At 36.9% G+C, this 26942-nt stretch overlaps 2 protein-coding genes across 2 annotated transcripts; one reads left to right on the forward strand and one right to left on the reverse strand.

Moving 5' to 3' along the window:
* Window positions 1-1125: 1125 nt before the first annotated feature.
* LOC100368456 (calcium-activated chloride channel regulator 1-like) lies at window positions 1126-11497 on the reverse strand. The gene is made up of 11 exons (XM_085497200.1): window positions 11183-11497; window positions 10314-10605; window positions 9867-10141; window positions 9310-9552; window positions 6282-6503; window positions 5844-6134; window positions 4876-5100; window positions 4385-4658; window positions 4123-4293; window positions 3787-4011; window positions 1126-3257 (listed from the first exon to the last, which is right to left on the reverse strand). The coding sequence occupies exons 1-11, from the start codon at window positions 11357-11359 to the stop codon at window positions 2296-2298; spliced, it is 3357 nt and encodes a 1118-aa protein (XP_085353326.1). The 5' UTR covers window positions 11360-11497; the 3' UTR covers window positions 1126-2295.
* An 8900-nt stretch (window positions 11498-20397) lies between these two features.
* Window positions 20398-26860, forward strand: LOC100368313 (Y+L amino acid transporter 2-like). The gene is made up of 10 exons (XM_006811676.2): window positions 20398-20863; window positions 20973-21098; window positions 22711-22804; window positions 23193-23237; window positions 23419-23542; window positions 24257-24360; window positions 24626-24722; window positions 25791-25940; window positions 26341-26518; window positions 26717-26860. Exons 1-10 carry the CDS (start codon window positions 20398-20400, stop codon window positions 26779-26781), a joined length of 1449 nt encoding a protein of 482 aa, XP_006811739.1. The 3' UTR covers window positions 26782-26860.
* Window positions 26861-26942: the final 82 nt, after the last annotated feature.

Below are 26942 nucleotides of genomic sequence, written 5' to 3' on the forward strand. Positions count from 1 at the left end.
TATTTATTTATTGTCCATAGTTTTTCTAAATTTCAGGTTTTATTTTTCATAATTATTTACAGTAATAAAGCAGTTTTCCGTTCTGAAACCATTTCCAGTTATTATGATTGTGTACATGTCCCCCCCCCCCCACATACACACATTAAGACAGGGTGATATGTACGGATATGCACGAGTATGTTTCATGGGATAATAGGCCACTCCCTTGCTTCAATTCCAACTATATCTCTAGAAATATCATTTGCCGTTTATCATCCATATTTCGATATCAATGTGTCGATTGCGTGCCTGGTAATTCTAACTAACTACTTTTTTTGCAAAATTTGCCCAGCCTTGCTTCTACCAGTCATTTAAGTGAACTCCACATTGTCCTTAACAGTAAAGGGTAATGCAGATATATTGTAAATTACACAGAGGTAACACTACAATACATTTCCCTTTACATCCATTATATTACATAACAGTCTTTGAGCTGAGGCAGTTATGGTTCTACAACCATCGCCAGTTCTCTTGTTTCCAACTGAATGTACTGTGGTGAAGTGAACACATAACGCAGTCGATTACCAGCGTCAGCTTCCGATCATAGGTCAGATGACGTCAGATGACGTCACGTGACACCCCTTAGGTCAAGTAGAGGTCACGGGGTCAAATACAGAACAATATGGCCGCTCAGAGAACAATAGAAGCCGCAATAGAAAACCGGAGTCAAATTAGACCAGAAATGACCTCACATGGGACTTTTAAAAAAACAAGGGGCGCCCTCAGAGAACGAATGGAGGTTACGAGGTCAAATCGTGGTCACGGCGTCAAATAGAGGTCACAAGTTCAACCAAAGATTTGATTCTTAGCCAAGCTAATCACAATTTAAAGGGCTTTCAATTATGTATTGCTCACATGACAGTTTAAAGATACTTCAAAATATACAGAAACACGTTTTGCCCTGAAATCATATAATACATCGACCCCTCAAGAGATAATTATTTAATTGTGGAATACCATTATCAGTGAACACAAATTTGTATATTTCATGTATATTTAAGTTTATCAAAATGATTGCCTTTACTTGTCTAAACGAAATAGAAATTACCTGTAGTAAGTATTTTGAATCAATGCACTAATGACAAGTTTTGTTTTTTGAAGTATTTATTTTTTTGATTACATTTTTCTGCCACCTCGGTATCGCCGAAGTTGATGTGTTTTGATGTGTCCTGTTTCTTAATAAAAGCATGCGAAGAGTTGTGATTATGCTTGTGAAAGTATCAACGCATTCTCAGACTGTATGTTTATCATCTCGATCCCAGACAAAGTGACATCATCAGATGATATTCATGAACAAAAAACAAATACTTTTAAATCATTTTTTCATAAATTGTATTACGCATCACATTACCTGTATATGCATTCTGCTTAAATTCGATACAATCGCATCTCGATATAAACTATTATTATTAACAAGCAACATGGAGTTTCACAATCAGTCGATTAGCCCCGTATTGTAGAAGTCAGCTGCAAAAGCGTAATCTTCTCTACATTTTTTGCACAAAATATTTCTTTCAAAATTTAGCACGGAATTTCTCACTCGTGTGACGTCTTCTTAGACTCCGTATAGCTGTCTATATATTGAATTACTTGTTCTCGATTATATCATACTCATTCAAAAACACCAGTAATATAGTAGAAAAGTACTTTGCCTATAGCTCCAAATCGCAGGGTCATCCCAAATTAGGCCGTGCTTCATTATAATTGTGCTTTACAATTTCGTCCCTGGCATACCATGTTTTGAAGCACTACAACAATTCGCCAATGATGTATTATGTAAATTGTAAGTAGCCAAAGAAGTATGAAGACCGTGAATTATGGAATACAGCAAAACAGCATTCAAAGTACAATCTGCATGTTAATTTGATGCGTGATGAACAATCAGCATATTAATACGAACATACAATGAAAAAAATTTATAACATAAAAGTTGAAAGATAATATTAATATATATAGTACAAAACCTGTAGTACAAATGGTAATAACCTCACACTGGGAGTGTATTAGTGGGTAAATTTTGCTAATCTTCTTTAACTGCAAAAGGATAACATATATATGAATAGAAACATGAATATTCATGAATGACGATATAGAATAACCAATACAAACTCGTCCCGAGAGGCAGTATAGCTAAAATAACCATGTAGATAATACAATAACTCTAAAAGAAATCACTTTTCTTTCTCGCCTCACGAATGTTGTTTTATGTCTTGGAATGTTCACTTACTAAGTCAATCACTAAGTATTAATATGCCATTACTGATCTTCACCGCGTGAATCTGGCGAAATAGCTTCTATGTCAATATAGTCATGTGATATCACAAGACTATCGTAATCTGTTGGAGGAAGATAAATATTCTTAGGACGAGGAAACTTGGAAAAGTTATCGTTATTGTGTGATCCACCTGACGTTTTCCCATTTACTGAATGCGGTTGTTTGCATCGCGATGCCCATAAAGCTGCACAGATTATGAGGATTATAGCCATTGATCCACAAGAAGCAATTATTATCTTCAGTCTTAATGAGGTTTGCGACTCATTGACAGACACTGTGATAGCTTGAGATTGAGTTGTCCCTGTGTATTCTGTTCCCACTGTCGTTTCTGTTTCTTCTGTAGAGAATATTACATCTGTGGATCCTATTGCTTCTGTGGACGCCTTTACTTCCGTAGACGCCATTACTTCCGTAGACGCCATTACTTCTGTGGACGCCCTTACGTTTGTGGACGCCATTACGTTTGTGGACGCCATTACATCTGTGGACGCTGTTACTTCTGTGGATGCGATTACTTCTGTGGACGCCCTTACGTTTGTGGACGCCATTACGTTTGTGGACGCCATTACATCTGTGGACGCTGTTACTTCTGTAGATGCGATTACTTCTGTGGACACCATTATTTCTGTCACAACTGTGACCTCTGTGAACACGTCAGCTACAGTTGTAAGTGTTATTAACCGTGGTTTTACAAGATTTGCTTGAACTACATTTGACTTGTCTCCCTTATTACCAGAATCATCAATAGCACGAAGAGCAAAAGCGTAAGTGGAATTCCCATCAGTTGAATTCACCACTACGGTCACTGACTCTGATAACCCGGACATTCTAGGAGATGTTAGATTCCCAAATGATATGTCGTTCATGGTCAAACGGGTTGTACTTCCAAAGTTGTCATACAGGTTTATAACGTCGTCACTGATTCTCAAATCATACTCCATGGCTGAAATGAAATATATACAATTTTGTGGTAACTATCTTCTCACTCACTAATGAATTTTTCTAATCAACACAATTTAATGTAATTAAGCGACACTTGCAACATTTTGATGCTTGATGAATTCGCTTGACTAAATATTGGGCAAAAACATATTGGGCAATATTAAGTTAATTAACCATTCATGGCACTTTCAAAAGTTGACCTTCACTTGACCAGGAGCAGAGCTGTCCACGCTCTTACTTATTATAACCAACAAAAGGTGTGCTCATTGTATTGAAATTGTTGCTAAGGTCAACATTTCTAATTGATGAGCTACCTGCTGAAACCAACAACCTGCTGGTTGGTCTTCTGTATCACTGCTTAAGTTTTCATGTGTATTAGTCCATCATCAATGTTATAATGAAAGCTTAAATATCATAAAGCACTGGTTCAGGTCTTAAAATAGTACTATGTACTCGTTAATACAATGCAAATTAACTATATAAACCATCTTTTCTGCTGTATTTGCCAATATTAATATCAAAGTGTGTACCTTTTCCCTGATCACGATCGTCACCAACAGCAGTCCAAGTGAGAACAATTGAACTATTTTCATAGGATGTTTCTTGTACCTTCAAGTCATGAATGCGTGATGGCGGATGTACATCTAGGATATCACCCTCGTTCTGCGGCGAATCTTGTACATCAAACGCGCCGCCAGATGCAACTCTGCTGAATAGATCTGCACTAACAGTCGTGACGTTTTCGAGGGTGTTTTCTACAGTGTAAAATATACCATTTAAATAACAGGTTATGTGGATGTTAGCAATAAATATATTATTGGTTGTTTTTATTACTAATTGTATTTAACTAAAAATATTCAGTTTACCTGGGTTGATTGGAAAAGCTGAACTAAATATTCCATATTGGTTAATCGTAGCTTTGTCGTTGTAATTTGTAGCTGTTATTTTCACTCCATATGTACAAACATCGTATGAACAAATGGAAAAGTCTACAAAGAAAGCACTGTAAATGCCGTCACCATTAACAATATCGCCACCTGCAATATAAACGTAAATAACATACTATGTAAAACAACACAATTCAGTCTTACGATTGAAGATAATAAGATAATTAAAGTTTACTCTCACCTGATCCACTGTCACGCAGAACGAGGTCCTTTGGCCCCCCTGTTGGTCTGTTCACTGTAGCTAACACGTCAGCATTCATGACTGGTATACCACCTTTCGTAACCTCGGCATATATTACCAGAGTTGGGTCCTCCATGTAATTAAGATACGATCTCCCGAGAATCCCTCTAACTTTGATTGGTTCATTGGTGACGTCTGTGATTCGAGACTTCAGTGTGATGGTCACTAATTGGTTGGAATTTGTCACATAGATATAGTAGTTCCATGAACCAGCCTTGAATGATAAGGTAAACAGTAACCTGTGTCAGTAGCAATTACACCACATACATATACAACTATTTCAATGTCGTTGTTATTGTATTTGGCCAAATATTGATATTGTAATATAATTATATCAACATAGACGTTGTACATTCTAAAACATATAATTGTATGACCAAAGTGTTATGATATACTGTTGAGAAGTACACTAAGGCTCAAATGTGGCTTACCTCTGCGATGCCTTGTATAGTAATACAAACTTGTTTCAATTCTTCGTACAGCACGTATTCATTAGCGTTTGAATCTATAATATCACCACTCGGTGATGTGAGTCGAACCTCTTGAAGTATTACAGAATATGTAAAGGTGAAGACGGTATGATTACCAACACTTGAATCAACAAAGAGACTCCCAGTTTCATTATTATTGCTCAAATCGAGTACAAAATCTGCTATCTGAAGAGAATGAAGGCACAGGTTTTGTTATTCACTACCATCCATGTATCTTACTTGACCTAGGTCCGTTTTAGTGAAAAATAATATTAACATGAAGTCTTTAGATAACGCTCACTAAGGAATGTTAAGAAAATATAGATTATTTAGTGGGCTCAAATATTCAAATATCATTATCAGCCAAGAAGAAATTTTGGGGTGGGATTCATTATTATTTATGAGAGGAGAAGACTGTGAGAGAATTGTGTTTTGCTATGGCCCTAACAGATGTTGGAAATTGTGTAATTATTGTAATGCTTTTCTTTGTGAAACATTGTTGAATATAATGCAACAAAAAGGAAACGAATTGTAAACACTCTTACAGATTAGACATTCCTGTTCACAACTAATGATCATTTTCACTTTTACCTTTGTACTTATACCTTGTCGTCGTTCGAGCATGGGATACGTGTGAATAGTGTTTGTAATTGAACATAACTTACTCAGTTTGCATTGTTTAACTACTCAATAAACTAACTTATCAAATGCCTTGTATGGGTGATTTCGTTGGGATGGAGTAGGGAGATTGGATAATTTCGATATATTATTTCCGAAATACTGCTGATATACGTATCAAAGGGCAAACATACTCATTACCACATTGCACTTTATAACAGTGTTCGCTAACAGTAACCGACATAACTAGTCAACTAATGTATGATGTATGCCCAATTTGCATTTATTTCAGAAGTGTTGGACATACTCACATTTATAGGAATCTGTTCATAATTGTCCACTGGTCTGTCTGTGATGGTTGATGTTAGGGAGTCCAGTAACTCTGTAGAAGTTTCATCGTCTGATACATAGTAATATGACCCGCCAGTCCTATCAGACAAGACACGCAAACTATCTTCAGCTGCCTGTGTATATGCAATGGTATCCACTCTAACACCACTAGCATACACCTCATCAGTCACATCGCTGGTGTAAGAGAATTGACCATCTGTTATTATCAACAACGATGCTCCCTTCAATGACAACTGGCTTTCCTTAAGTTCCTGATATAAGTAACAATTGTGTCAGCAGTTGTAAATAATGAACAAATATGTCACAGTATCCAAGAAAATACATTTAAAATTAAATTTAATTAATTTTTTTAAAAATTACATCAAATAAATAACACACATGTGACTACTTGTGTTTACCTGTAAGGCAGCTCTTATTCCAGCACCGAAATTGGTGCCACCATTAGCACTGTATGGTACAGACGCAGCTATCTGCGGTCGAGATGCGTAATCAATCTTTTTCATTTCAGAAAGAACAGTGGCATCAGATGAAAACTGAATTATGCCAACAAAGCTGTCATCGTCAATTACATTTAGAATGAAATGCGTTGTATCTCTGTGCAATCTTTCTATGCGATTACCCTACAGGAAACATACAGGTTATATACTAGTAGCTTATATATAATTAATAATAATAATAATAATAATAATAATAATAATAATAATAATAATAATAATAATAATAATAATAATAATAATAATAATAATCGTAGTATATCATATAAATTATGTATTATAATTGTATTGTATTAATTCAGCGGATTGTTGGAACACATATTGGTAAAAGAGTTATAAGTACAACGAATGATATTTGAAGTCGACTTTATGATGGTAGTTCATAACATTATAATCGTCGTTAAATATGAATAGATTTGAATACTAATTTCCCATATACTAATGGCGTCTCTCATTCCTATATGTCTATTCATGTTATGATACCAAATCCAAATATATCGCATTCACTGTCGAACAAATTGCGCCTAATTTAAGCTAGAAAAATACAAACAATGTAATAAAACAAAGAATATATGGAAATGCTTGGATATTTTCACTAAACATGTGGATGATGGCAGCTTTGTAGTGTGTTACGCCTGGCACACGACCCGATTAATTAATTAAGTTTACACAGGAAGCTGTAATGCTAACTGCATCGCCACCAGTCTATGCTGACGTAAATCACGACAGTTAATCACTGAAAGACAAGCTTATTTGTTATGAAGTTACCCAATGCCACCCTTTCTAGCATCCAGTGTCAGAAAATATATCACAATTAGTCTGTTACGTTTACCTATATATGTCCAGCCTCTAGACAATGTGATTATACAGCCAGGCAAGAAGATTATTGTGTATACGTACGCCACGATGCCACCTATGCATGCTCCTGATAAAACATTGTAGTTTATAAACACGAGCTTATAGAAATTGTCGTATTCGCAAAATAGAGAGAGTCACTACCAAATTGTATAAAAATTGGCTGAAGGACATTGAGAATCATTGCAAAATTGTATAGGAAACCAACTTGGCTGAATCATTGCCTAACTGGCGAGACAAGGTCATTGATCTGATTACTAGCACAAAAGTTTGATATAACCTTTGTCGCCACTTTTGCATTCCTCCTGTAGAAACGTCAGTGGAATTGGGAGCACATGCAGATGCAGTCTTTTCTTGGTAACTGATGTATTAGAGGTCATGGGCTATCCCTGCTAATTATGAAGAAACTCTGGCCATGTTGTATACAGGCTGATCTGAGAGTTTTACCGGGCCAATTATGGAAGCCAATAACATGCGATGTGAACATATCAAGCCAATAAGCAGCGTGCTGTTTGATGACCTTTTTGGGAGTCAGATAATCTTGATGGAGAACGCTGCTGACTGACTACAAAGACCATGGAACTTATCCTAATATCGTGTTCTTTACATGACGTTACATCCTGTATCTACTATATTATGACTGTTGTGAATTCCAATCAGGTTATTATTATTGAGAGGTTCATTGTGGCTCTGTTTTGACAGGCAAAAAGAAAGTACAGTCACAAGTATAATTGAGTGTCTTTCACAGAGATGATTTTTCGAGCAAAATAACATTCAACTTCGTGTCAATACCACATTTTCAAAAAACAAAATTGCTTCAAGTCGGCTATATTCGAATCGCTAAACAACTGCACGTGCATATGCCGCAAATAAAATATAAGGATAAATACAAAGAGTGAAAGAATTCGGCCCTTGGGGGAAAGCAAACAAAATAAAATTACTATGTACAATGGCAGGACCTGTTCAGTTCATTTCAAAGGCTTGTGGGTGACAACAAGTACCACTGAAAGTAGTGGGTAATAAATATCCATACCAATGCCCAACAATAGAAACAGTTTGAATCCTGACCTTGGGTCGTATGTCATAAAGGCGCCTATTTAACTACACGATGATGATCGTACATGCTAAAGTAACTAGCGTCATGGATGATTGGATTTTGAATATTATATTAGGTGAAACTTGTTATCAATGTATATATAACTCTGATAACTGTATAACAGTCCGCTAACCTTCGTTAGTACTTTCTTATAGTTAAAGGGCAGTGGTCGTCGCACCGCGCATGTGCGGCATTTGTGTTGATAAACATTAATTTTCCCACAATTCAATGCGCTCTACTAATGGAAATCACAAGTACGAGTTTTGACCTGGTCAGGACTTGAACTAATTAAAGCCGGTGATTCCTTCAATGCATTTAAATCACCTGAAACAATAGTAGTTTAAAGCTTGGTAACGTCTCAGTTTGTACTCTTTGATCTGCGCAATAGTCAAAGTCGCCATCTCACGCATGCGTGGCGCAGCGACCACCGCTCTTTGAGTTTACTGTTTGTTTGTTTTTTGTTCTCAAAAATACTCATTTACATGCATGGTCTCAATAACATGAATAAGCTGAGCAGGTGATTTGTGATAGAATGCATCATTCAACATTGTATTAATGAAAACTATAACTTGAAACTGGGAATCCTTAGGTAGACATACGTACAAAACATACATGTATATCGCATTCATTGTGGAATTGATATAGGAATATATGGGAACAGTATTAGGTATAAACACACATAACCAAACATTCTCAGTACGGATGAGGGTTTATTCGCAACGTATTGCATTGCTGTGAATTTGAATCAAGGGTGTTACTACTCAAACCAATTTCCTATTTTTTTAAAGTGAGAGAATGTTTGTAATGTTTGTAAGAACAAATTAGATTTGAAACAGTCCGCTTACTAGTAAATGCGGCCAAAGAATCGTTTAATGCCGACAAAGTAATAAACACCATACTTATAATAATAGACACAATTAAAAGAGTGGTATATAATTGATTCATCAGTATATCATAAGTACGTTTTCCATGACAACCTACCGCCATGCTTCCGGAAGTATCCAGTACAAGAACAACTCTTCTCCTACCAGTTTTGACAATGTTAAAAGTAGGCGTGGTGTCTATCATCAGTCTTGGTAGGTTGACATTGTTCTTGAAATCCTCGTGCTGTAGCATAACTTCCCATGAGCTTTGACCTTGACATAGTCTGTTCTGTCTGTTCTCAGGAATCTTATTGTGATAATTGTGCGGCTCCGAAGAATTGTTATTGCAGAAGCTTGCGATCTTGTATAATGACAAAAATTATCGTATAACTTAACGATTACAACACGGTATGAAATACAATCTGTTCGACCAAACTTGAATTTTGTAAAGAGTGAGCTATTGTGTTGTTCCCGCATGTATCTACTTTATAATATTCAGCTAGGGTACTTGCTCTAATTGTTTTGTTTATGACTACCTTGATTTTGATTTATTTGACGGTTGACAGCACTTTGCGTCAGACTTTGTAGAGAATAACGATGTATGTATCACATGTTTTCTTTACGACTGTGATGCCAGAAATCTCCCCCTTACCCCGAGGAATACATCGTACTCACCGTGTTAATCCATTGGGCGTACATTATAGATGCAGTTACCTGCTGCGATTGGTCTTGATTTGGTATGAATTTACATTCTGGTGGCGGCAGACCTGTGACGTCATCACGTCTCTCACAGGCAGCAGACGGTGACCATTCTCCTTGTATTTCTGAATTGCACGCAACTGGGTGAATTTCTCCATTGTGCATATAAAACCAGCTTTGATTGACGTCAGTAACGTATTCGTCGAAAAGTCCCCATCGTAGATGACCCCACTCATGCACTATAACTCTGTCTGATAGAGCAAACAAAGATGGTGTGAAACGTCATTAAACAAACATACACACATGTACACATGACGCAATTATTTTAAAACAGGAATGTAATAACGAAACATAAATTATTTGAATCTGATGATAATATTAGAGACACACAAATAATCTCTCAACACAAATATAAGTATTCACCAAGCGGCCCTTGATTATCTGGAATAGTTAGATCATTGAAGAAAGCCGGCGTCAAGTGCATCTGTTCACCACCCACACCACAATCGCCGTACTGCTTGACGTATGGTACGTTGCCGTGCAGGGGATTTGGTTTCTGAACAACAATAGGAGCCTTCTCAAATGTCTCGAATGTTGCCATTTCATATTCAGGTTTGTTCGACCAGCTCAGAGGAATAAGTAGTGTGATATTTCGGAAATAAGTACGGTAATTGGTAGCAGTGTATAGAAATGCCGACGCCGCAGTGAAAGTGTCCTGTGTGGTATGGTGACGAAAAAAAAAAATGAACAAGGTTAAATAAAATATTATCGTGATATAGGTTTGATAAGTGTGATACGATTGACCGATACTGAGGTACTAGTAATTATACGTTTTGTAAACACATAAATCTAACATTGGAGTCTCAGATGCCATTTCAAAACCGAAATTGAGGCGACTAGGTTTTCATTATTGACTCGAAAATGTGATTTATTGACCGTCACACGTCCGTCTTCTGTCCAATCAACGCGATGATCTTGCACATGGGGTATAATAAAGTGTATTCTTTATCTAATCTATTGTAATTTATGCATAGAATGAAACGTAACCTAGATTGGAACTCTCCATTACAAAAAATATCAACATAACAGTTACAAAAGCTGCATTGTATTCATAAGAACACACATTTTTCAATGGAAGGCTATCGTATTACGGAAATAAGAAACGTTGTGTAATATGTGCGACCGAAAACACTTACATAACTTGTTATTGCGCGTAATTAATTTCACCTTTGTAGATTGAGTAGTATAAGTGACTATAAATTATGTATTACAAATTATTGTAAAATACATACTTGTATCTTTTGTATCAGCTGTGTATCTTCTTTGACATAGTTGTGTATTGCGATTACAATGCCTTCATATCCATTGTCACGAAGTACGATTTCAACAGTTGGGCTCCCATCGCTTTCCCGGACAAATTGGCTTGCGAGGATTAATATAACAAATACGCTCGGGTTACGAGGCTTCATGATCTGGCCAGAATTCGCTTGGACATAGATAAACTCAGCATACGAATCAAAACTATCAGCCGTATTATGCACGATGTAAAAAAGGCGGAATGATATTCACCTGTGTGCAACACCTGCAAAAATACACTTTGAAACAGCCTTTTTGCGCTTGTATCATTCAACAAGGAAGTAGTTTGAAGCGTTCTGTATAAAATAGTCCCTCAGCTTAACGGTATCCGTATATATACTATTTACTACATTTAAGGTAGCGAGAAGGGAAATTTTCACTTTTTTCTTGATTTTTCAAAAATTGATAAAACGGTTACTTTAGACCTTGATACATCACCCCAAGTTTACAAAAGATCGAAATTACGAAATAACGTTGCTCAAATTAGTGTTTTAAAACACTAGCAGAAAAGACTACAACTGCCGTTTCGTGGATATTTGCATAGTGTTTATCTTTGGAAGGAATTAAATGATAACATCTTATCTGTATACTCTGTTGTTGACGATTCTGATATAACGGGTGATAAGCTTCCAGTCGCAAACAATGTCAGTCGAGACTTCGTCGGAGAAACATGGTCATACAGTACTCATTTCGCCCAACCTTCCGCTTTTACATCGACCGCTTATCGCTTAATTTCCGACCACGCGGTCTTGTCCGACCGGAAACCGACCGCATTTTAATCGCGTTTTTTTTTTCGCTCGCTCGCTCATTGAAAACATTGACCGCTCGCCCAAACACTGAAAACTGGCACATGGGTGGTCGAAATGGTGGTTTTGATAGTAAAGTGTGAACATACAACTAGTTTTAACTATTATTACATTCTGAACGACACTTCAAATCTAATAGCTGTATTACACTTGTATCGTGAAAGCAACTGAACTGGGACTTCTTGTTACGTGTTTTGGGTGCTTGTTCTAGATGTAATATTTTTATTTTTATTTTAATGAGACAGTTACGTGAAAAAAGCCTAGGTAACTCCTTTTGACAGAGCAGAGAAACGAGGAAATGTTAGTGATTAATTCCAAAAATAACGATATCGAATCCACATCGGTCCACGTCTGGTAAAATTTGACATTCAATTTTTAAAATTAAGTCACGATCATTGAATGAGCTCGGTCTATACCGTATACGTACCGCAAAAGTGTTCCCACACAAAATATTTTCGACTAAAAACGGCCACATGCCCTGAAAAAATCGAACAGAGCTTGACATGTATGAATAATTTATTGGGCTTAAATGAAAAACGTGTCAAATTTAGTTATAGCCATAACTATTTGGTGGCCAGTCGATGAACAATTCAAAGTCCTTCAGGACTGAAAATCATCGACGCTACTCTGGTTTACTTTATTTCACAACTTGCAGAGAAAACTGATTCGCGTGAGCTCTAATGTATCTTAGCCTAGTATTTTCTTTTTGAACTAAGGTCAAATTCCATCAGTTTGTCAAAATATATGTTTTTCAGCGAATAATTTTGAAGCCTGTCACAGCACAAACAACTATGTGAATCGACGCCGGTGATTGGATTGTACGACGACCCTTCAATTAGCGTCAAATATGCTTTGTTACAACATCATTGATTGGCTGAGAGTCACCTGATCGGAGCACGAACTGGGTCACAGAACCATATTTGTCCGTATTATCAACAGGACTTTGCAAAATAACCACACCCACATTTTCAATCATTTTTAGCGCGGAAGTTGCCAACAAATGTAAAAAAAATCGTGAATTTCATGGATTCGAATAAAATAAAGCAAGCGATTGATAAGGATGATTATTAATATTTTCCCCGATGCTCTTCGAATTTTTATTTTTTTTATTTCAAGGTAAGAAATGGCTAGCTGAAGTTGCATCGTCTTCAATGCGGTTGTTTCACCGCGAACAACTCTAGCTCTGTTTTGGGCATGGTTTAGTTTTGCGATGTAAAATAAAATATATATTAAAATAATAATACTTGATTAATTATTTGGGGTTTCAGCCCACAAATTACGGACATGATCTCCATGAATTACGGTCAATGTTTGTCTTCTCTCGGCTGATTGTCACGGTGTTGATCGACGCCCTTCCTAAACTCAGTATGGAAAAACCAACGGGGATCGACATTCCAAACAAACAATCGAAATTATCAACGAAAGACGAGATTTTTCTAGATATTTACAAACATACTGTCATGACAAACATATGTAAAATTAACAAATACACAAAGAGGTGTAATATTAGGTTTTATTTTAGGCTTAGAAATATTTTCTTTCACTCAGCCCATGCATGTAACTGCCATTTAGCTTTACGGTCCTTCAGCATCGGGGGAAAACAACAATAATTATACAAAACACATTGCGAAGACTCAACAATCAGGAAAGAAACCCCAGACAACCCTGTCGTACTTGTGTTGAAATACATTTTGTATTTCACGTCAGAATATTGTTTAAAATAAAATATTCAGTCCAAGCCAAATCGAGGTCAAAGGGTCAGGTTGCGTGCATATAATTATATATAGTTAAAACAAAAAGTATTTGATAGTATAGGTAATGTGATGCGTAATACAATTTATGAAAAAATGATTTAAAAGTATTTGTTTTTTGTTCATGAATATCATCTGATGATGTCACTTTGTCTGGGATCGAGATGATAAACATACAGTCTGAGAATTCGTTGATACTGTCATGAATTTGTTTTTGCGTATCTGTTGACCGACTTAATTAGTTGATTATTAGCGAATTGCTGTGTTATGTCTGTCATCGTTTAGACCTATTTGAAGTTTTGGACGGAACTTGGCTCAGTGATTTGGAACTAATTACGAGATAACCGTCGCTATTCTGACAGTTGGTATCCGTAGTTATTAATGTAGTGAACGATTAATCAAAAGATATGACGTATTCAGTACTTGGTGTGATTGGCTTTATGATTGAAGGTTACGCCCTAGAGTCTTTTTACTGCTTTGTAATTGGTTAGAGTTTTGAAAATGAATAAAGAGAGTTTGAGTTGGTCTTGGCGAATACTCCACGAGAGAAGCAGTCGAGAGTCCAGTCCTGGGGCGAGCCTTGAGGCAGTCCAGTTTTGGGCTAGTCTTGGGTCAGCCTTGCGATAGTCTTGGGGATTTTTCCCCAGGGCGCTGTGTCTTGGAGAGTGCAAAAAAGACCGACTAAGACGAGTGTTGAAACGTATTTCGCTGTGTGCGTCTTATTTGACTGTAAAGTATAAGTGACTTTCCCGATCCCGCACCTCAAGGGGACGAGATATAGAGACGAGACGAGATTCCCCCCTGACAAGTGTGGAGAACCCAGAGAGAAGAATTTTCCCCCTGATATATGTTTGTCCTTGCGTTTTCTTTTGTGTGTTTCTGTAGCCGTGTTTCTGGTCCTTGTTTTCTTTGTACTATCCATTTCTATCTTCTTATCTATTACAACCAATTTTCCACTCTTGTAATAAGCAATTTTACCTTGCTTCTTATAATCCGTAACGGTTTTTCGTTGTCGCTTTGTAAAGTCATTGCCAATGCCGATACCAACCTTCTTAAGTTCCGATCTGGCCGCCAACTCAAGCATTTTATCGTCCCAGTGGTGAAACTTTACGATAACAGGACGCGCACTATTTGTTCTACTACCTGGTGCTCGATGTGCTCTAACTATATCACGAGGTACCCACTGCTTTTTGTTCACATGCATATTCAAAATATTCACCCGGTATCTCCTCAATTCCGTACAGCCGAACATTTTCCCTCCGCAAGATCGATTCCGATTTATCTGCATCATTTTCGACGGTTTCTATGCGATCACATAATTCATCCAGCTTCATAGATATAGAGGCCAAGTCTAAATTTACTGCATGCTTACTTTCCTTCAGTTCACGAACGTCCACTTCAACTTTGTCAAACGATTTTTTAAGTTGAAAAAACTCGTGGCTTATCACTGAACACGTTTCACGTAACTCATGATGTATGTCTTCCCTCATCTTTTTCATTTCGTTTAATAGTTCTGACTTCATGGACGACACGACTTCAATGACATCATTATCACGGGGACCGGGGTTGAGTTCAATATCACCAGCTAAATGTAACAAGTGTGCAATAAATGGGTTTGTAAACTCACGTGTTACATAATCAGTCAAAGTAGATGAATGTATAATAACACTGCCTGATTGGCATACCTTGAAGCAGCTTGTCAACGGCCATTGTTCTTGGTTCAACGAACATAAAAGAATTTCGGCTTTCTGATTTAAAAAATTCGAATGCAACAAGATTTGTCTTCTAGGAAGCATAATTGCCCAGTTTCTTCTAACCATTTATGACTAGAATCAATACCAAACTTGAATAGTAACACATTTGCTCCACCAACCGTCAGGACAAGCACCGCAATACAAACAGTCAACCGATATGATAGCTCATTCGCATAGGACCATCTCGTTGTTGGACAGTAGAACTCAAGACGAATGTCTCTCCAGAATTTAAAATTTAATTTGAAGCCTTTGACATATTAGGTAATATGCGCACTATAATAAACAGCCACGGTATTCGCAATGTATCTGCCTTACCAACATCATCGAGCAGTTCCCTACATTCGATTGTGATCGAACTTTCAGCATCTTATGGTGTCACTAAGCCATCGAATCACACACGGTAAATCTCTGTATCGATGATCACAGATACAAAATAAATATCCAATATGAAGCATTTTCCAGAATTTTCTGTACTTCGAATGCAGCGCGTATATATCGAATTCGAATGGCGCACTTACAGAGAACTGAAAACAGACTTTGGCTTTGGAAAATACTTACACGTAGTCAAAAATACTCATCACAGATCATCAATGACAAAATTGAGGATTAGTGCTCACAGACTACAAATAGAGACTGGGAGATATAACAACACAGATATATCTGACAAAAAATGTCTATGTTGTGAAAAGAGCGCCATGGAGGACGAAGAACAATATAGTCAGCTATCTCAAGATAAGGTCATGTACATGCATTAGTAAACCAAATATTCACCATCACAAATATGGAAAACAATCCAATTTATTTTACCTTTTTTTTCTACTTTAATTTGCTTGTCAGTTTTTTTTATTTTCTGTCTGGTGTTTGAACATCTGATGTTCTTGAAGACGCAGAATATGTGAATGTCAATACAGAATCATGGGCCAAGTGGCAACAATAACGTCACGATACATTCAAAAATTTGCAAGCATAGTGGCACATTGGAAAACATAAAATTGAAGTGTTGTCACAGGACTATTTCAAAAGAAGACCGGGCACAGAAAGCGATAGCTCACATTCAGCGGGAAAATTGCAGGCTAGCTGACGATCCTTGTGAGATACACGCCTTTACACATCACACACAAAATATTATTTAAGTGAAGCTGATCGTGAATATCTAGATGAAACCATTTTTTTGAAGAAGTTACGAAAATAGTTAAGGTTCTTGCCAGTGGGTGCACTCCCATATAACTTTTTCGGAGCATCATTCGTAGAGACTTCTGCTAAGTTTTTGCCTGTTTTATTCTGCACATGGGCTGTCGTGACATTCCTCCACAAAAAAGGAAGATCACTTGTCTTGAAAACTTATATGTTAGCCTCCTTAAAAACTTATATGTTAGCGATATGTTAGCCTCCTGTGCAGTGATTATAAGATCTTCACGAAAACACTCTCACTCCGTCTTCGATCTGTCATTGGTTCCATCATTCATCCTGATCAGAGCTGCAGATCACATTCACGACAACATCAATAGACCACTTTCCCGGAAGTAGCAAAACTGGTGTGCAAAAATACTTCTGCTTTGTCATAGCTGAAAATACAAACATGTCAGTTTGCTGATAGTCGATAGATGGAAATTTTGGAATTTTATTTTTGTGACAACGATTAGTGTACCAAGAAGCATAATATCACGCATGCAAGTTTACGTAACACCCCAAAACGACATGCGCGCGCGTGCGAAACGCCGTATCTTTGGGAAAGTCGTCTATCTACTGCGATATTGTATCCGATTACTGTAATACCACAAACACTCCATTGAGTATTGTAGCTCTTGGTCAGGAAACAGCCTTTGACAGAATCAACCACATCTTCTTGTTCAATACATCATGTGCATTTGGTTTTGAACAAAATGTTATTCATTATATTTTTCTTTTGTACAAAAATGCTAATCAGAGTAAACAGTGCCCTCACAACAGCGTAGCTGATGACATAGAAATATTCATTACACGCAAACAAGATTTTAATAAATTGGCACAATAGTTGAAAATCCATGAGAGCGAATCCAATTTCAAAATCAACTTTCAAAAGTCAGAGGAACTGTGGGTTGGCAGCTGGCAAAACATTTGCAGCTCGCCTTTAGGTATTAGGTGGAACTGAACTTACCTAAAACATGTGGGTGTGTGTTTGGGGAACACCAAAACATTCACGAACAGAAACTAGACTGAAATAGAACAAAATGAGTTTTTGGCGCCTTTTACAACTGCAATCATGTCCTGCAGAGGACGTGCGCTTGTAATACATAATTTGCTTACATCACAGTTATTTTATCGCTTTTATAGTTTTTTTCCCTACTCCGGTAATATCTCCTTACTCCGAAGGTTCTTTATAGAAAAGGGTGGACAAAATGTCAGCCATTTGCCGTGTCGAATTGACAGCATGCATGCACTTGAAGTGCACGTATTTAAACTCATGACCATCCATTTTTTTAAAGTTACTGATTATTTTTTTCAATCTAACTGGTAAATTATCGTATAGAAAACACTACATTATGTACTACACTGAATATTAATTGTGTTCATCTTCCTGCATTTTACTTTGACTCGTTACGTTGTTCAAAGTCACGTGACGATATACACGTGAGGAGCATACGTGACATGGATGCTACTCACGGGGCAATTCCTGGTAAATGGAATACAACCATCAATCCTCGGGGGCGGAGCTACGTCACAGACGTTCCACGTTGCTAAGACGCGCACCACTGTACCATGCATTTCTATGGGCTCTTTGCGCGCTGCTGTGGAACGTCGGTCGAGCCGGTGAAAATTCGAGAAAACAATACAAACTCAACTTTTAAGTAATTTATATATGTTACACACGTAGGGCTAATCTTGTTGCACTGTTCAGAGGAGTCTCAACAATCACCCCAAAGTACCGTTTTCTGCGAGTTTTGGGCCTTTGTTTTCACCGCCGCGGGTTGCCAGGCGGTGAAAATGCCCGGATGTCCGCCCCCGAGGATACCAAATTAAGAGACAGGAACCGTCAGTAAATTAACCAGTATCCAGTCACTTCAGTGTCAATATGCTTACCTATTACAATATAAAAATTACTCGATATTTATAATCAAATCCAGGTTTGCTAGACACATCTTCAGATTTTACAATCCATATTCTTATATTTCAAGACATTTTAAAAATGTATTTTAGAAGCATAACAATACAACGTATAGATTTTGTATCACAGTTTGCCAGCATTAATTAATACATCTTGTTCGGCATACCTTTTTTTTTTGACATATTATATACAAACTCATAAAAAACACTATTTTCAGAAGGGGTCATAGCGAATTTTGATTAGGACCATACCATTTCAAGCTGCATGATGTCTAAACTAATGACCCAACAACCAATCAACACATCTTTCACCCATCACAAAAATTACAATCAGACATGCAAACACGAATTTCTGCATTCCTCTCAATATACATTGCGGCATCAATGGTTCCTACACTCATTTGAAGTTTAGCCAATAGGTGTAAGCGACTCATCTGACTCTGATTTTATTTACGTTTAGTATGGGCGCCATTTGCTAGAGAAGAGGATTATTCGAAGAAATTAAACATTAAAATATATATATTCACTGGGTCAGAGGTTCTTCTCACACCAGAAATTTGTTTTAAAATAATTTCGTAGGAAAATGGATTATTTTATATATATAGTAGACAATCGAACAATATCGAAGATTGAGCCTGATGTGAACCCTATGGATGTGAACAGCCTTCGCCGCAAGAGGGCGTGACTTAAAGGAAAGCTTTTAGACGACAGCTGCCATAATCATCATAGGAACATGGTGCACACAAATAAAACATTCGTTCAATTTTCATTTTCTTCACACTCCACAAATGCTTCACAGTGTATTCACGATACCATAAAAATCAACATTGCATTATTATGATGTATTATTTGCAGTGCATTTGTTAATACCAAGTATTATTTTAATACATTTTACGTGATTTGTTTTCTGTTCCTGCTATGAAAATTCACCTCACCTGTGAGTTTGCAGATTATATTGGGGGGTCGTAAACCCTTGAGTTCAGAGGCCAATGGTCTCTCGTTCAACACGCCATTTAGGCCGACACAACATGAAGGTGCTATTAACTTTTGATCGATAACACCAAACACGTGTTCGGAAGAGGCACACAGTTATCCCAGCTTTCTCCGTCTGTTTCTCTGCTTCACTAGAAAAATGGACTCCAGCACATTTGATATACGATTCTTGTTGCACCTAGATTTTTGCATATCTCCAAAAAAAACAAAAAAACAATCATGTAAGACATGGTGTCCGCACTAAAAGTCGCTCACTTTAATAATTAATAAATTACATGCCCATTTTTGTCAATTGGCGCGTGATTCCAATGCCACAGAATCATATAGGCGTTTGCTGTATTGGTATTTCTTGATGTAAAATTTTCGCAGTCGCAGTAAATCAATGTGCATACGTACAATTGTGTCGATTGAATGATTACATCTTGAAACCGGATTCTGTTCGTTGTTTCGAGAAAAATATCATTCACGTGTACCCTTATTGTTGATGGATATTTTCTCATTGGAAGGTGAATGGGTTTGATGTGTGGTACGTTGTCACATCAAAGAAAAATGATAAAATGATGCATTGTAATTTTGATGCGATCGCAGAAGAAATGTACACTTATGCAAATAAGGGCGTTTGAATGACGCGAATAAATAATTTATTCATTAAAAATGCGACCAATCAACGCGCCATGACCAATTTCGAAGCATAGGCGAATCGTATAGCAATTGTAGTGAAGTCTATTTTTGGTAGTGAAGAACGCAGTGAACAGACCTGAAGATGGAACAAATGGAGGAATTTCCACAGGATCCCGACGTCAAAGGAGAAAATGACGCTGTTGCCATGAAAAAAGAGTTCAGACTATTCAGTAGTATATGTATAATCGTGGGCTCAATTGTTGGTTCTGGAATCTTTATATCACCTAAGGGTGTGTTATACTACAGCGGCTCGGTAGGCACAGCGTTGATTGTTTGGGCGGCGTGCGGCATCATCGCTTTACTTGGTGCACTTTGCTATGCAGAGCTCGGGTCTTCTTTCCCCAAGTCCGGTGCCGATTATACCTATATGAACGAGGCCTTTGGTCCGTTTGTGGCTTATCTTGAATTATGGGTCAGTGTTATCATTGTATCACCAGCAACAATAGCGATCGTTTCACAGACCTTCGCCGTCTACGTCATCGTACCATTTTATCCAGATTGTGTGCCACCGAGCTGGGTCGTGATTTTGGTATCAGAGGCTTGTATTAGTAAGTTGATATACTTCTTGGAGACTTCGAGTAATGGCTGGTCCACAAATATTGAAAACAAAACCTTTTAAACAAATTTGCCAATTTATATATATTTTCTATTTAATAGTTTGTGTCTACACGTATAACTGTGTGACTGTGCGCGGTGCAGCATGGGTACAGAATATATGCACGGTGTTTAAAGTCTTGGGATTAGGAATTATCATATTGGTTGGTGTAGTACGGCTCTGTCAAGGTAAGAAAACAACATGTTTTGTCTTGTAACGGCATGTACTCAACCTTATAGACGAGAAGGACAAGAGAGGTCTCATCCGTTGGGGGAAATTTGCCAGGTCAACCATTTTGGTCACTTTGGGAGTACGGATTCTATGAAACCATGTTTATGACATCATAAACTAGTTTTATGTGAATGACTCTGATATCGATTTGGTAAACGTTGGTTGTAAATAACCGAGGTATAATCCTGTAGAGTTTGTTATATGAGGAACGATGATGTAGGGTTATACGCCATAAACTCCGGGACTGAAGTGTCGTTATTTCCAATAAATTTCGATATTAACTAAAACGTAAATCATTCTTGGTAAGATTAAAACCTTAGTGGTTTGTTTAATACAATTTTGAAATCAGCTTTTCAAAATTGACCTGAAAAGTTTTGTCTAGGAAAATTCGTGATACTGTCATGAATTTGTTTTCGCGTATCTGTTAACCGACTTAATTAGCTGATTATTAGCGAATTGCTGTGTTATGTCTGTCATCGTTTAGGTCTATTTGAAGTTTTGGACGGAACTTGGCTCAGTGGTTTGGAACTAATTACCAGATAACCGTCGCGATTTTGACAGTTTATATCCGTAGTTATTAATGTAGTGAACGATTAATCAAAAGATATGACGTATTCAGTACTTAGTTTGATTGGCTTTATGATTGAAGTTTACGCCTTAGAGTCTTTTTACTGCTTTGTAATTGGTTAGAGTTTTGAAAATGAATAAAGAGAGTTTGAGTTGGTCTTGGCAAATACTCCACGATAGACGCAGTAGAGTAGAGAGAGGCAGTCTGAGAGTCGAGAGTCCAGTCTTGGGCGAGTCTTGGTTCAGCCTTGTGAGAGTCTTGGGGACTTTTCCCCAAGGCGCTGTGTCTGGTAGAGTGCTCGATTGACCGACTAAGACGAGAGCTGAAACGTATTTCGTTGTGTGTGCCTTATTTGACTGTAAAGTTAAAGTGACTTTCCCGATCCCGTACCTCAAGGGGACGAGATAGAGAGACGAGACGAGTTTCCCCCCTGACAGTGTGGAGAACCCCGAGAGAACGAAGTTTTACCCCTGACAATACCGCGCTCGTTTCTGTTCTGTTTACGTTAATTTGTCGAAATAAGGCTTTCGACTGAAAAATAAGCTTCGCGAACCCCCGAACGTTATTATTTGTAGATTTATTTTTCCTAAATGGACCAGAAAAACTTGGTCTGGCATATTTCTTCTCTAGATGACCTCTTCATTACTTGAGGGAGATGTTTTACAGTGATTGAAACAAAATAAAGCTTTAGACTGAAATCATGAATGAACGCATCCGTAAACGCTGTGTAGCATGCATTATCGCACCTCCAAATTGGCCAGGAAATGTTCTCCATAGTGTCGCTCTATCGACGCTAATGTTTCAACATTTACATTTAAATAATGGGTATACACATAGACACATACGTAACACAGTAAATTTCAGTGAATTCGTTGTCTTCAGATCTCGGACTGTCATACCAGAATCTTGTGTCAGGCACAGTTTCCAACGACAAATCTAGTATAACTATATATTGCTGCGCCCTCATATGACGATACCATATATTTGTTTGTTTGTATTAGGTGAAACTCAATATTTGAACTTTGAAGGACCTGGTACAAATGTATTCAGATTATCACTGGCTTTTTTCAATGGTCTTTACTCATATATGGGATGGTGAGTATTGTATATCTAAAGATGATATTCATGTTCGTTGACACTTATAGTTAAACTTATGTTTCTCATTGAAGATTATATGTTACCGCCTACATTCTGTATAATTTGTATATGTATAAGTTATAAAATTGTATTTATTTTCGAATAAAAGTGGGCACTGCCTATCAAAATCAATACTAGATTTCAGTAATAACCACTCAAAGTAGCAAATTTCAAAATATTAAAAAAAAATCTTGATTTTGTCACTGAAAGCGCGAATTCTTCTATTCTAGAAGCTTTATCCTATCATATGAGACACATTATGCTAAATATGTATGAGGAGAATGTCCGACAATTTCAAACAAATTTATTGAGGCAATGCTGGCTTATACTATTTGTTCTGTTACAGGTCGATATTAAATGCTGTAACGGAAGAGATGAATAACCCCAAAAGGTAGGTAAGAGATTTACTACATCATGGTATTATGCATAATTCCACCACGACCCCGTACCTATATATTATAACATGTTTTTAAAGCACTGATGCGCGCACATTAAATCACTAGCTGCTTGATTGAATGACTGAATAAATTAAATAATGAATTTTAATTCCTACATTTTCTCTTCTTTTAAAGAGATTTTCCGATAGCAGTATCTTTTTCTATGATAACCATTACTATTATTTACGTGATGGCAAATATATCCTACTTTACCGTAATGTCACCAATGGAGGTACTTCAGTCACCGGCAGTAGCTGTAGTGAGTATCGTTATTAAACGTCATGCAAATGATGAAGGCACATGGGCTTGTCACTATATGTACATGGTTCTATAACTAACACATAGTACGAGAATTATTCGGACCCTGTATATAAAAACGAGCGCCTATTGAGGTAATAAAGTCACCGAGTTTAGCGTAAGCAACGGCTAAGTTGACCAGGGGTGGCCGGTTAATTTGTTATAAAGTTGTAATGAAAAATAATTACCCGGTCATTTGTTCAATAAATTGATGATCTACTCTAGGAGAAGGGGAATACCAAAAATAGAATATATATTATTGAATGAAAAGTAGTGCTTTCTCAATTTTGACAGAAAAAAAATATCATTTTCCTTATGAACACCTACGTATATGTATAAGCACTGTTTCTACATCGTATACTTTTTTAACGTAATTTAAACGCTATGGGAAATCACAAATCATTATTTTTATTCAGTCAGCTACCAGTTCATGGTGATACATTTAAGAATTCGTGAATCCCGTTTTGTATTGTTAAAATTAAAGTGACTGCCTCGGTTTTTGCTGACCAACCCTGATTGTAAAAACTGAACTGTTCGATTAACTGTATATGTGGAGTGTCATTAGAGTGGAGTGTCGTTTTGTTGACTGTTTTGGTCATTCTTATGATTGTATTTAGACGTATAGTTTGGGAATATGTAACTGCATGTTGATATAACATATTGTTCAATCTCTTAGACTTTTGGCGATCAAGTACTGGGCAACTTTGCATGGCTTATGCCTGTGACGGTGGCTTTATCAACGTTTGGTTCGAATAATGGAAGCGTGCTCGGATTTTCAAGGTACTGTTAAAGCGCGGTGGTCGTCGCGCAGCGTGTGTTTGAATTTCATGTAAATAAACAATGTATTTTACAAGCGTTGTATACGTCGCTATGAGTCCCATATCGAACAGGACGCGACACGATGACTGCCACCCTTTAAGCATTTGAATTGTCGCAATGGAATCTTATCAATTACTATAATGTATTCGTCCTCTAAGCAAATCATCTTTAATTTCTCTTACAAAACAAACACGTTTTACTCAGTATTCAATTAATACGTTGATAGGTTAGTATTCGTAGCAGCGAGAGATGGAATGCTACCGGATCTACTTTCTATGGTGAACATCAGATATAACACTCCTATGCCTGCCATTATTTCAGGGGTGAGTGTGTCCTACATATCTATCGTTATCGACATGTTTCTGATCTTTATCAAAATATTTCACATTATTTATTAATTTATTTTTAATATTAGTAAGTTTTAACAGCGCTTCACACGATAGGAATCATGTCAGAAAGCAAGTTATGAAACGTTATCAATAACTATCGTAATAATGTCATATCTGTGTTTGGTATAAGGCGCCCTCTGACGGTAATTGGTACGAATCAGTAACTTCCGTTTTGTGAACATTTATGTATATTTTTCGCGTTTTGTAATGGGTTTACTGAATACCACTTTTACATCTTTACTCTATTAGAGCGGCATGTATATTATATGTATCCGTTTTTTTAAATTGTTTATACAAACATTTCCTAAATAATTATAGTGTCAATTTGTAAGGGCCATCGCCGAAAAAGCATATCCTATACGCTATATAATGACGTTGTACATTAAATAACTTGCAAGTGGAAAAAGATGACTACAGGGTTGCGTCTAACTGAGGACGCCATCATTCGAAATCTAATTTTGTCGAGCAAACTTCAGGGGTTACGCTACAAGAGGGTAATTTTACCAGGCCCTGGGCGTAATGTCAAATACGTCTCCATCTCTGACGGCCCCTTACTGAAGATTTTATGCGTAATTTACCATAATAGTGTGTGTCATCACATGGTTCTGCGGTTCTCGTCACGTGGCTATTTTTCAACCAAATGGGGACCACTCGACGATCAGCTGACGTTGCATTTTATGTGACTTTTGTGTAGGTTCACTTCGACGTACAATTGTGTCAAAAACAATATTTCGGCAAGATTTGGTCATATTTATGTCATTACATTTTTTTTAAATCACAACTATTGCAGCTATATGTCATGTATACCATAGCTTAAATTCTCAAATTATCAATTAAATTTTACAGAAAATATGTTACGTACTGACATGTCCATGGTTAAACGTTACATCAACGTTAACCGGAACAAGTTTTAGTGTTTAAAGTTCTGGTCACGGTCAGTTAAAACAGCACTATAGACATGCACATTTAATATTAATATATTTTTCTACTACTACGCTTCAGATGATACTGTCAATAATATATGGTTTGTACCCGGATGTAGGTGTTCTCGTTAATTACACGGGCTTTGCATATTGGTTATTTGTTGGTATTGTTGTAACCGGTCTTCTTTGGTTACGTTACAAACAACCAAATAGGGAACGTCCTTTTAAGGTTAGTGTCGTGATATTTGATAGACATTTGATTTTCCCAACCATAACGGTTCTCAAGTGGCTCGCGACTTGTGGTGGTACAGTAGTTTTTCGGTACACGGTTCTATCTAGATACTGGCAATCTACTATTGGTCACTTAAACCTTAAAACATTGTGCATGGTAACTCTGAGTTGATTATTGTACGTAGCAGTCTGAGATAAGCTAACTAATAGTCCATCCATGGACAAATACGATTTGCGATATCCACGTTATCAAATAGATGCACAATTTCAAAAGGTAATTCGTGTACTTAAACGAGATCCCCTGGAGATGCAGAAATTTGCAAAAAGGCGAAATTCAATGAAATAAAAAAATATTGTGTTCAGTTCTAGGAATAATTTGTTATTCATTTTTTTTTCAGGTTCCTATTGGAATAGCAATTTTCTTTGCATTGTTTTGTTACTTCTTAGTGTTTTTATCCATATTTATTGCCACAATGGAAGCAGTCATTGGTACGGTTATCTTTTTAACTGGCATACCTGTTTATTTTTATGGTGTTGTGTGGAAATCTAAGCCAAGGTGGTTAAAAAATATACTTGGTGAGTATAGATATTTCTTATCACGACTGTCTCATAACTCCGGTAAAATACTATCAATCAATAAATCAATCAAACGCACGTCATATATAGGACATGATATATGAATTCAAGATTATAAAAATACACAGAAATAAATGATCAATACAAAATGTGAGTACACGGTACATTTCTATTTATTTATCGTTTTTTCTCTTTTAGATACCGGACTACGGTGTGGCCAGAAGATAATGCTTGTCGTTCGTCAAGAGAAAAAAACGTACTGATTGAGACTTTAATCAAGAATCTTTGTTAATGTTACGCACTATGCAAGCATTCTTTGTATATGTATGATTGTGTTAATCTGCGTAATCTTGTAGTCTAAAAAATGTGTGTTCTTTTCTTCATCATTATGGTCGTTTAGTTTGGTTGTATGTTGTCTATCATC

The sequence above is a fragment of the Saccoglossus kowalevskii genome, chromosome 3, assembly GCF_978046115.1.
Source record: "Saccoglossus kowalevskii chromosome 3, keSacKowa6.1, whole genome shotgun sequence".
Lineage (NCBI taxonomy): Eukaryota > Metazoa > Hemichordata > Enteropneusta > Harrimaniidae > Saccoglossus > Saccoglossus kowalevskii.